Source organism: Condylura cristata, unplaced genomic scaffold (genome assembly GCF_000260355.1).
Source record: "Condylura cristata isolate star-nosed mole 26May11 unplaced genomic scaffold, ConCri1.0 scaffold00021, whole genome shotgun sequence".
NCBI classification, from domain to species: domain Eukaryota; kingdom Metazoa; phylum Chordata; class Mammalia; order Eulipotyphla; family Talpidae; genus Condylura; species Condylura cristata.
Window position 1 is genome coordinate 3,915,062 of NW_004567122.1, and position 11,615 is coordinate 3,926,676.

General features: G+C 38.5%; 1 protein-coding gene across 2 annotated transcripts in view; it reads left to right on the forward strand.

Annotated features, from left to right (window-relative positions):
• Positions 1 to 10,767, forward strand: part of SEC24B (SEC24 family member B) — a 50,704-nt gene extending 39,937 nt beyond the window's left edge. For both annotated transcript variants that reach the window (XM_004686607.2, XM_012728004.1), the window contains 13 exons: positions 605 to 723; positions 1,053 to 1,108; positions 1,357 to 1,563; positions 2,606 to 2,729; positions 3,108 to 3,266; positions 3,925 to 4,098; positions 4,655 to 4,765; positions 6,131 to 6,306; positions 6,869 to 7,006; positions 7,692 to 7,796; positions 8,483 to 8,575; positions 9,529 to 9,632; positions 9,882 to 10,767. In XM_004686607.2, coding sequence (XP_004686664.1) covers positions 605 to 723; positions 1,053 to 1,108; positions 1,357 to 1,563; positions 2,606 to 2,729; positions 3,108 to 3,266; positions 3,925 to 4,098; positions 4,655 to 4,765; positions 6,131 to 6,306; positions 6,869 to 7,006; positions 7,692 to 7,796; positions 8,483 to 8,575; positions 9,529 to 9,632; positions 9,882 to 9,996 — 1,681 coding nt within the window. In that variant the 3' untranslated portion in view covers positions 9,997 to 10,767. The remainder of the gene's footprint in view (positions 1 to 604; positions 724 to 1,052; positions 1,109 to 1,356; positions 1,564 to 2,605; positions 2,730 to 3,107; positions 3,267 to 3,924; positions 4,099 to 4,654; positions 4,766 to 6,130; positions 6,307 to 6,868; positions 7,007 to 7,691; positions 7,797 to 8,482; positions 8,576 to 9,528; positions 9,633 to 9,881) is intronic.
• The last annotated feature ends 848 nt before the right edge of the window (positions 10,768 to 11,615 follow it).

Consider the following 11,615-nt stretch of genomic DNA (forward strand, 5'->3'; position numbering starts at 1 on the left):
GTACTTCGTAGATCTGCCTGTTCTGTTCCCCACTCTGTCTCTGGTGAAGCCTCTCGCCTCCCCTGAGCCTCTGGCCTGTATCCCAGTTCTGTATGCACAAATAAATAAATCTTTAAAAAAAAAAAATTTAAGCCAAATATGCAGCTTTTGTAATATTGTACATGAAAATGTTAACTTTTTCACTTGAGAGAATGTTTGAAAGCTAGCAAGAAATCTTTGGTTTTGGAATTGTCACTTTTTATATGGTTTGTTATTTGAACATCATTCAGTCTTTTAAAAACAATTCCTGCAATTTATTTGTATTACCAACATCGGTTTACAATACTGTATGTGATGCAGAGATTTTGGACCACCCCTTCATTCCACATCGCACACCAAGACAGTTCTATGAACTCTTAAACACATTGGTGGTTTTGTCTGAAAATGAAATGAGTCATTCTTCTCTTCTCTGAAAAATAGTGGCTCAGACAGGGATAAGTTTTCTGTCCTCTGAGGTAACATAGGTAATTATTCCTCAACTTGGTTTTTTCTTTGTTTGTTTTTGTTTTTAAAGAAAGTAAGCTACTAAGCACATGAAATTTAAGATTGTCATTTTTATCTTTAGGCTTCCTGGAGATTCCCGAACAAGAATAGGATTCATGACCTTTGATAGTACTATTCATTTCTACAATTTACAAGAAGGATTATCACAGCCTCAGATGTTGATTGTGTCTGATATTGATGGTAAGCAGTGAATAAAATGTCTTTCTAGTGACAGATTTTGGAATTCAGATTGCTTAACTTTACAATACATCTTGTCATAATGCTGTGAAGTCGGTTTGGTGCAATTTGATTTTTGTTTAAATAAATGACTTCCTGGAAAATAGTTGATTCTGATTTTCTTGCAACTGTATGTGTACTTGCATGCATGTGCAAGCCGTGGATAGTGCGGAGTATATACTTAATAAAATGATTTTGTGGTGCCTACTACATGTACAGCCTGATGCAAGCTCATGTTTTTAAATTTATACTGTCCTGATTGGCATACTGATTAAAATATGTTTTCCCTATAGATGTTTTTCTGCCTACACCGGATAGTTTACTTGTGAATCTATATGAAAGTAAAGAGGTGAGGATGATTTTTTTCTTAAGGTAGCAAAACACTTGTTATTTCAGCCATCCACTAAAATATTTGACCTGTGTCTGTGTGGTGTGTTCATAGTGGAGATGTCTGCACAGTGCGCACACAGCACGAGGGGCGTCACTCTTCAGTGTATGTTTTGCTGCCTGCAGTGTAGCAGCAGATACCACACTTGTGTGTTTTCAAGAATGTTGCCTTGTCTGCTCAGTAATTCAGCTATTAATCTGCTTTCCCAGCTCATCCGAGACTTACTGAATGCATTACCAAGTATGTTCACCAACACGAGAGAAACACACAGCGCCCTTGGCCCTGCGCTTCAGGCTGCCTTTAAGCTGATGTCCCCAACGGGCGGCCGTGTGTCTGTGTTTCAGACACAGTTGCCTTCCTTGGGTGCAGGGCTTCTGCATTCTAGAGAAGACCCCAATCAGCGGTCAAGTACAAAGGTACCATCTTTTTGTTCTCTTTGTCATATTCAAGATGGTGTTTTCTGCCCTTGCATAGTGTTTAATTAGTTAATATCCACTTTACTGCTTCATTAATAGTAAAGGAAATAAAAGATGATGGGCGAATTTAGTTTGAATTATTCTTTTTGTGTTGTAGTATGTTCTTTTTATTACTTTGATTGCAAGTCATAGAAATCTAGATGTCATTTTCTCTCTTTCATTTTGCAGGAAAGAAAATAGATTAAACTTCCTTGCTAAAGGTGTTAAGTAACCATTTAATGATAAAAATGCAACTCAGTCACTCTTACACCTCTTCTTACATGATCATACTAAGTCTTAGATAATAGAATTTAACATGCTCATTAATCAATTTTTTTAAAGATTGATTTATTTATGCCGACAGAACTGGGGTACAGGCCAGAAGTGTGGTGGGTAAAAGGCTTCACCAGAGACAGTGGGGAGCAGGACAGGCAGATTGACAAAGTACACTGCTTAGGGGAGCAGCCGTGGGTCAGCTCCCTGGCCGGGATCAAACTCATGCTGCGGTGGCTTCCAAGAGCTTCATAATGTGATACTTTAACCTGTTGCACCACCAGGGAGAGCCCGGCCCTGGCATTTTTAACTCTTCTCAGTGCCACCTCAGCTCAAGTGGCCTCCTAAAGTAGGAAAAACCTTCATTCCCTCTGGGCCAGGCTGCTGGAGTCTTTTCCAGCATCCACCACTCAGTAACTACATGAGTGGTCAAGTTATTTAAGCAGTTTTGGCCTCAGTTTCCTTATCTGTAAAACATAGATAATTCATGAAATAGATGTTATTATGAAGGTTATATAATTAAATTTATGGAAACCATCTTGAGCAGTGCTGGCACATGTGTGCTTCATAAATGTTAGTGATTATCATTCTTAGAGACAAGCCTGTGCCAACTGCCTAACCATATCCTAGTTCGATAGGAAATGGGGTACCCTCTTCTCTTGTAAGAGAGGCACAGAAAGTGTGTGTAATTCAAGGTTTCTAGCTCTCACTTTATGACCTGTTGCCTTAGGTTGTACAACATCTTGGCCCAGCGACTGATTTTTATAAGAAACTCGCTTTAGATTGCTCGGGGCAGCAGACGGCAGTGGATCTGTTCCTGTTAAGTTCCCAGTATTCCGATCTTGCTTCTCTAGGTAAGAAGGGTCATGGTGTTTATCTGTTTCTGTAAAATTTTTTAGCATAGAGTGAAATCTAAACTCTTCAATAAGAGTTCTCAGTATTTTGGAGAGAAAGGCATGTAAATTAGATACTATCTATGAAACTTATCAGTAAGCTTGAAAACACTGTGCAAGTTTAAAATGCTATTACTATTTTGTTTTTAGAAATACATTTCCCTTAGCATTCCACTCGACGATAAGCCTGATCTTATATTTTACTTATATTGTGCTTTTGTTTTTTCAAGTTTATAGTATTATGCTTGTTTTTAGGTTTTCTCATGGCTTAAGTGTCTTCATTATATGGAATCTGTACTCTGGTTGCATAGTAGCTAATACTTTTATTTCTCTCTAAAGCCTGTATGTCCAAGTATTCTGCAGGGTGCATCTATTATTATCCATCTTTCCACTTCACTCACAATCCTTCACAAGCAGAAAAGTTACAAAAAGACCTAAAGCGTTATCTTACAAGAAAAATTGGATTTGAGGCTGTTATGAGAATACGGTGTACCAAAGGTATGAAAAATTATGAAAAGTTATACTTTATATTGCACACTTCTATGAAAGGCAATTAGCATTTCTATAATGACTACCTGTGACTTGCTCCAGCTAACTTGTTTTGCACATATGTGGTTGTTGAATGATTTTTAAGTACTTTGAGTAAGTGGATTGACATAATTGTTTTGCTTTATGAAGAGTAGTGTAAGAGAAATACTGTTTTGGAGGTTACTTTAGGAGAATTCAGAAGAATATAGAAGAAGTTGTTAGGTTGGTGATTCTAGTCTTCATAATCATTCACAATAGTCTTCAGTTACGTTACCTTGGCTTTATGAGCATGTTTGCTGGCGTGGAGGGATTCTAATTCCTTTGTTTAATTCTTAAACAAACTGTAAAATAACCCTTACTATAAACTCAATAATATAATTTTGTACATTAGTTAGATCTTCTTTTCAAGTCACAAATGAGGAAAATATTCAATACACGTTAAATTATTATCTTTTATTTATCAGCTGCATTGGGTTTTCTGAATTATTATGGAACCTCTGCTGACATCCCATCTTACTCTGAAGTTATCCTTTTGATTTACAATCAGCGACCTCTTTTGCTTTAAGAAGTAGCTTTATCTTCAGATAAAGGTTAATTTATCTTTTATAGCAAGTTCGTTCTTCCCTAGGTCTCTCAATGCACACTTTTCATGGAAACTTCTTTGTCCGTTCCACTGACTTGTTGTCCCTGGCCAACATCAATCCTGATGCTGGATTTGCCGTACAGCTGTCAATTGAAGAAAGTCTGACAGACACTTCCTTAGTGTGCTTTCAGACAGCCCTGTTGTACACATCAAGCAAAGGTATTGTTATTGTTAATTGAAGACATATGACCTGTATCATTAGCTCTCCCCTCCTTTCACATGCTGAAGAGAATGGGGAAGAGACTGGAGGAACATACAGTACAAAATAATAGTATTTGCATTGCTTCATTAAATATATGTCCCCCTTTTTTAACTAGCTTTTTTAAATCTTTAAATAATGTGTTTTGACCTATGGGAAACTTGTATTCATAGGATCACGTGTCTGATAAACAACCTTTGCTGAATCCAGCTATCCCAGCCTTCCCATTACAGGCTTATGGCCTATGCCTGTTATTTGACAATCTAATTTTACTGTGTTGGCTGTGATTAAGATGAGTGATATTAAAGTTAAGAACTGGGACCTATTGTGCTGTTTCCCCCAGAATTCATTGTACATCTGTTGTCTGCCTTTGGATGTGGAGAGTGTTCTGTCATCTTTAAAACATGTTGTCATTTAACGTAATGCAAACAATAGCTCAAATCGTATTTGCCCTGCCTGCTTGTTGCTCTCTGATCTAACGTACTTTGCAGTGACCTGTCTCATCACTTCATTCAGGTGAGCGGAGAATCAGAGTGCACACGCTCTGCTTGCCAGTGGTAAGTTCACTGGCTGACGTCTATGCGGGAGTGGACGTACAAGCTGCCCTCTGCCTTCTGGCGAACATGGGTGAGTACAGAAGTGAAGAGCAGGTAAAATATTTTTGTCTGGCCTATAAACTGAAGCTGGCCCATTGTTTTGTCCTAGAAAGCCCTTATTTCCAAAACATAAGTATTTGTTTTACATTTTCATTCACAGTAGTGCAACTGGATTGTTTTTGTATTTGTTATTAATACTTTAGTTTTAAAATCTTTTATAGGGATTCATAATCACTAAAAACTGGTATTACCCCCAAAGGCCCTTCTAATGGGTAGTGCATGCAGAACCTTGGGTCCATCCGAGCTGGGCACCCAGCTCAGCAACAAGAAGCAGTACACTGGCAGCGGCCCTGAGTGACTCCAGAGCCTCGTTGGGTGAAAGGAGCTGGCCTCAGGGCTGTGCTTCCTGGGTCCCATTGGTTGAACACTCAGGAAAAGGAAGGTCATAGGGATGAAGGGCAGACCAGTGCTGACAGGCTGGGAATGCAAGAGGTGTTTTCTGCTGAGAGGCAGAAGCACACAGGATGTGTTTGGGAACAAGACTGTTGTCCAGAGATTGCATGTGTCTTCATTTGACATGAAACCAGTGAATCTGACTGTAAAATTTTTCTAACCCTTTGGGGAATTAATGAAACAACCAGTTTTTTGTTTTTAATGAATTTTCCTTTTAGATGAATGTAGACATGCTATTTCCCATGTAGTACGAAAGTAGCCATTATTACCCATTTTGGGAAATAGTGTAACAGCCTTTACCAAGCATCCCAATTTTTAAATTAGCATTTTAGATCTTATTTCAAATGAATTATACCATAAATGATTTTGATAATATTTTTTAAAACATTGTGAAATATAAAAATTGATTTATTTTTAATACTTGGCATATTTGTGAAAATGTCTTTATTTTAATAAAATACACAGTTGGAAGAACTGAGTTTCAAACTAATATTTGGCCCTTTACTATGTGAGACTCTGCTTACTTTGCTCTCTTCTTTTGTTGACATGAAGTTTTGACAAAGATTTCAAAGTGAGTTAATATAGTTTTGAAAAAAACTAAAAGATCTGATTGGATCATCCTTGTTTATGCAGAAAAAAATGATACTTTATATCTGTAACTTCTATCTTATAATGGAAATATCTCCAGGGCTCTCTGAGAGATAGATGGCCAATATATATTTTCCAGCAATCTAGATTTGTTCTGATTTTTACATCTATTTGCATTTATTTGGGGGATAATTTGTAATGGGTCCATACTTTAAAAACGAGTGAGCAGGTAAGGTAGACTTTTCTATCCTAAAAACAAAATCTTTGTTGGCTTCTTTAGTAAAGCATGTAAATCTTATCTTTTCCAGCACTCATTGAAATCTTGTGGTAAAATACATTTTGATTTTCCTTGTAGCTGTGGATCGGTCTATTTCCTCGAGTCTGTCGGACGCCAGAGATGCCCTAGTGAACGCAGTGGTGGACTCGCTGTCTGCCTACCGCTCAGCGGTCTCCCACATGCAGCACTCGGCCCTCGTGGCGCCCAGTTCCCTCAAGCTGTTTCCACTCTATATCTTGGCCCTTCTCAAACAGGTGGGTCGTTCTCTGTATACTGTTAGATTTTGTGAAGTCCTTTTAAATACCTGATACATAGATGGAATGAGATCTAGATTTTGTGGGTTTTTAAAAATACTTGATTAGAAGATTCTGCAGCTAGCATTGGAAGAGTTTTGAAGAATAGGAAGAGGCAGTGGGCAGTGAAGTCAGGAGGATTAGTGAAAGCGCTGCGCTCCTCCAGTCTGAGGGAGCTGCTAAGTGCTCCTGTGTCTGTCGTGCTCCCAAAGTGCTTCAGGGCAAGGGCCCGCTGCCCCCTGGACAGTCTCGGCACCATCATAGGTGTAACGTGTACATGAACTCGTGCTCCTTACAGCATCCTTCCGTGCTGCTGTTTGTCTTAGGTGACAATATAACGTGGAAAGGCTAAGTAACTTGATCGCATGCCTACCTGTATTAAATGTTAGCATGAGAATTTAATCCAGGACTTTCTGATTTAAAGCCCATAATTTCTCCATGATTGATAGTAGTTTCTATATAATTGTTTTAAATTTTGTCCTGTATATGTTTTCCCTGAATTTTTTCATCTTTTTCCATACAGAAAGCATTTAGAACTGGCATAAGCACGCGTCTGGATGATCGTGTGTATGCCATGTGTCAGATCAAGTGCCAGCCCCTTATTCATCTCATGAAAATGATTCACCCCAACTTATACAGGATAGACCGATTGACCGATGAGGTATAATTTCTTCTAATGCATGTAAAACTTTTTAATGTAAACCTAAGTGATATTCTGACTCTGTGGCTTAGGTGGTAATGTGTTATTAATAATACTTGTGTCTGTTTTTTTCCCTGTAGAAGTAATACATTAAATAAGGACTGGTTATAGGGTTTCGCACGGGAAGTTTTTCACCGGGTATGGTTATGTTTATTACAAAGCAAACCTAGGAAGTGGACATTTCTGTTTACACTTGAATATATTGTTTTTGATATGATCAAAATTTTGATTATTGTAAATCAAATCTGTTGTTCCAACAGAATTTTCAATGTGCATGCAAATGTATAGGCTTTTTCTTTTCTTCTTTTGGTTCAAACTGTCCTCTTTGGAGTCTTCTCTCTATCCTGTCACTGCCATTGGGTAGTAGCGCCCGCTTGCAGTGGCTTTCCTAGTCACAGCACATCTTAGTCCCCAGAGGGAGACACCAGGGCAGATCCTTTACGTGCTCATGTTTTTATCTATTATTTGAATACATTTGAGTGTCTTGATTCTACCGCTAAGGTAGTAATGTATGAGCGGTGGCTTTTGCAGCCTAAATTCTCCAGGGTCATTTTTTTATTTTATTGTACCTAGTGGTTAGTCACTAGCTTGTAAGTGGAGGTGATAGCAATGTAAGCTCATTCACAGTCCACCTTTCTCTTTTCAGGGCGCAATACATGTTAACGACAGGGTTGTGCCCCAACCACCGCTCCAAAAACTGTCTGCAGAGAAGCTGACGAGAGAAGGCGCCTTCCTTATGGACTGTGGCTCTGTAAGCACCCTCTACTACAAAGCTTACTCAGCTGGCAAAAAGGAAAACTTGCAGTGTTCAGCTATGTTATCACAGATAAGCAGTAGAAGTGAGAAGAGGGGTAGCAGTACAGTGGTAACTGCCATAAGAGGTCAACTTACTGTGCACTTTTCACATTTGGATGTCATATTGTCACCGATGGATGAGTGGATTTTTATTTTCATGGATTATTTACTGTCATGGATTATATGTGCTTGATAAAAAGAAGAAGTAAAAAGATTTTAAGTTTTGTCTTCAGGAACTCTACCATCTAGAACCTTAAAAATCAAAGGACCTCAAAAGTTTATCTAGTTCAGCCTGTGAACCAAGTCAGAGTTCAGAGGTCCCTGGGCAGGGTGGTAGTGAACTGTTAAGAGTGGATGAGATGACTCCAAAAATAACACCTTCTAGGCAGGAAAAGGATTCAGAGAGCCTTAGCAGGGACGGATAGTGAAGAAGGCGAAACGTTTCCATGGGAAGTGTTGATATTGAAGCAAAAAAAATACAAACCACTCGAGTCCTGGGTGTAGATTTCCAAATGTGCCAGTTACAAATTTTATGTCATGTCTTTGTCCATACTTTGAGATATAATACTTTTCCTTGTTTGTGCTTGATGCCCTAAATAGGTTTCTGATTAGGGAATTTTGAGGGGTTTGTTTGTTTTTTAGGTTTTCTACATTTGGGTTGGAAAAGGCTGTGACAATAACTTCATAGAAGATGTCCTTGGGTTTCCTAATTTTGCATCAATACCACAGAAAATGGTCAGTGGATTTTATGCAACCTTAAAGTATGCGTCCTTGTTTCTTATCATTAGTTTTTTATTGATAGTAAACTCACATACAATTCACCATTTTAAACTATATAGTTGATTAATTTTTAGTATGTTCACAGTGTTTTACAACCATCAAGCGTTTGTAATTTCAGAGCGTTTGAGTCAGTCCAAAAGAAACCTGTTTCTCCCAGCACTCCCCTCTCGGTTCCCTTGGCAACTGCTAGTCTGCTCTTTCTCTCTGGGTTTTCCTGCTCTGGACATTTCGTATAAGCAGTATCACAACACCGTGTGACCTTCTGTGTTCAGCTCCTTCCTTCTCACTGTGCTTTTAGACTTCGCCCGTGTTGCAGCATGTGTCAGGGCTTTGTTCTTCCTGACGCTCCACTGTGTGGCTGTGCTGTGTGCTGTCACCAGCCACCCACAGACACGGTTGTTTCCACTGTTGGAATCGTGCAGCCACGGGCAGTTCGTGTGTGAGCTTTTGGGTGAACATGTGTAAATTGTTCTTTGGATGTAGACCTAGGAATAAAATTGCTGCATCTTTTGGTAAAGGATGTTTAATTTTTTGAAAACAGCCAACAAGCTGTTTTTGAGCAGCTTTTATTTATATTATTTTATAAACACAATTTTAGTAGATCTTATTGTAATTGTAACACTATCCCAGCATCAGACTAGTTATTGTGCGTATTTCAATGATTTATCCAGAGCAAACATAATGTTAAGATAAAATATCAGCAACATGTTAATCGTTGTGTGTTTTTTGACTTAATTAGGAAAATATGAAGAGATTTGCCGTGGATGTAAATGTCCTTTGTTTGGTTGTTGTCAGGGGTTGGGAAGTAAGCAGTGGGTCATTGGCAGCCGTGGAATTCATCACTCGGTTCTAATGCAATTGAATTGCTCGGCAAGGAAACCATTTCCTAACTGTGTTTTTTTCGCCAGACACATCTGCCAGAGCTAGATACACTTTCATCAGAAAGAGCCAGGTCCTTTATAGCTTGGCTTAGAGAAAACAGACCACTAAGCTCGATTCTTCATGTGGTAAAGTAAGTACTACTATAACCGATGGTTACAAAACCACGTTAACCTGTTCAATCTGTGTGAAACTGCTCATCTGAAAAGTACATGTCAATCAATTAGTAGCAAAATACATCACCGTGTTACAGTGCTGTTAGTCGATAAATATCCTGTGATGTCCCATTTTCCTAAAGTCCCCTTATCTTAGTAATTTTAAAAATGTCTCATGACCCTTTAATAATACATATTTTCAGATAAATTCATTTTCTCTTTTTCAGAGATGAGAGTCCTGCCAAAACGGAGTTTTTCCAACATTTGATTGAAGACCGGACAGAAGCTGCATTTTCTTATCACGAATTTTTGCTCCACGTTCAGCAGCAGATTTGTAAGTGAAGTGGAATAACATTGAACACAAGCGTAAAGGGCGTGACCTAGGTAAAGCGTGATCTGTCAGAGAAGCACATAGTCCATTTGAAATGAAGGCTTTGGTTGTTATGAGGGACGTGAATGTCATAGCACCCTGCCTGTGGCTTTGGCGAAGGGTAAAGCCGAGGAGGGGACTCGATGGAGCCTTCAGCCTAAGGAGTGGTTATAACGTTATGGTGCTCTGTCAGCGAGCACGTTCGCACTGGCTTCCACACGCTTCCAGTCGTCCAGCTGGTCAGTGCTGCCCATTGTCAGCAGCAGACAGAGGTAGCTGTGTGGAATGAGATGTCATAATGTAAAGTTAGGTAAATTCTTTTCCCTTACAATATCCCATTTCTGGACTCAAGCTCCGAGAAGAGATGCCAACAGGCAGTGGTACCGTGTTATTTGTTTATATGAATTACTTTTTAACAAGGAATGATTCATATTCATTAAATGAATTAAATATTTTCCCTGTACAACAGTAGAGTTTCAGTACTCGAACTATAGAGAATATATATAATGTACATAAATGTTACATTTGTAAAGAAAATGTAAAAATGTAACTACAGAAGATGGATTGCTTACTGTGCTGCATCGTTGGGTGACAACTCTTTTTTTGTCGCAGTTAGAGAATGAGGTTGACTAATGCGTATTATGAATTGAGTCCACAAAAGAAACACAAAACTCTTTGTAATTCTGTTAAATCTTTTATGTGGATTTATTTATGATCAGCCTACTAATTAAAAATATTTTGCTTGACAATATGGTCTGGTGTTTTTTCTGGGGGGCAGGGAGTTAGTGGTTTGTTTTGCTTTTTTACTTGTAGGATACATTCAATTTACTACTTAGAGATATACAGTGGTAACAGCTTAATTGTAATATATGTGAATCAGTAAGTTTTCATTAATTTATGGTCCATTACCAAGCACTTATTCTTAAAGCAAATGCGCCTTTCAGAACATTTATGATTATTGAATAAGTTTAATCTTAAATAATCTTTCTCATTTAAGCTGGCATTTTTCTGTTCATTCATAGCAAGAAAGTTTGGTGACAGTTGAATAGCATATTTAATTGAGTTAAAGATTAACATCTTGAATTTAATCTGATTGAAAAAAAATCTCATTTACTAACATCTCACTTAATGATGGTAAACTAGTAATGATCCATTATATTGGGGAATAGAATTTTATTTGGAATACCATGGAGGACACATTGATGTACTTTGGAAGGACAAAGGTTCTTGATGGATGCTGGGTGCATTGCTGGTTCTCTGTTTGGTAGATCTCTTTTCTTTGTCTGAAAATAAAAAATATATGTAGTATCACATCATCTGATGAGGGGTTAAATAACTCATCTAAAGGAACAGTACTAATTAGTAACAGAACTAATAGTAAAGCCAATATTTTATTCCACCGAGCCGCACCCCACCACCACCACAGAGGAACTTACCAAACTCCTTACTTGATTAACCATGCGGTTTTACATAGAAAATAGGGTTCTAGGCCCTCCCTGGTGGCGCAGTGGGTTAAAGCACAGCACTGAGAATCTAAAGCCGCTTCCGCATAAGTTTGATTCCCGCCTGCCCCGGAGGTGACCACATGGTG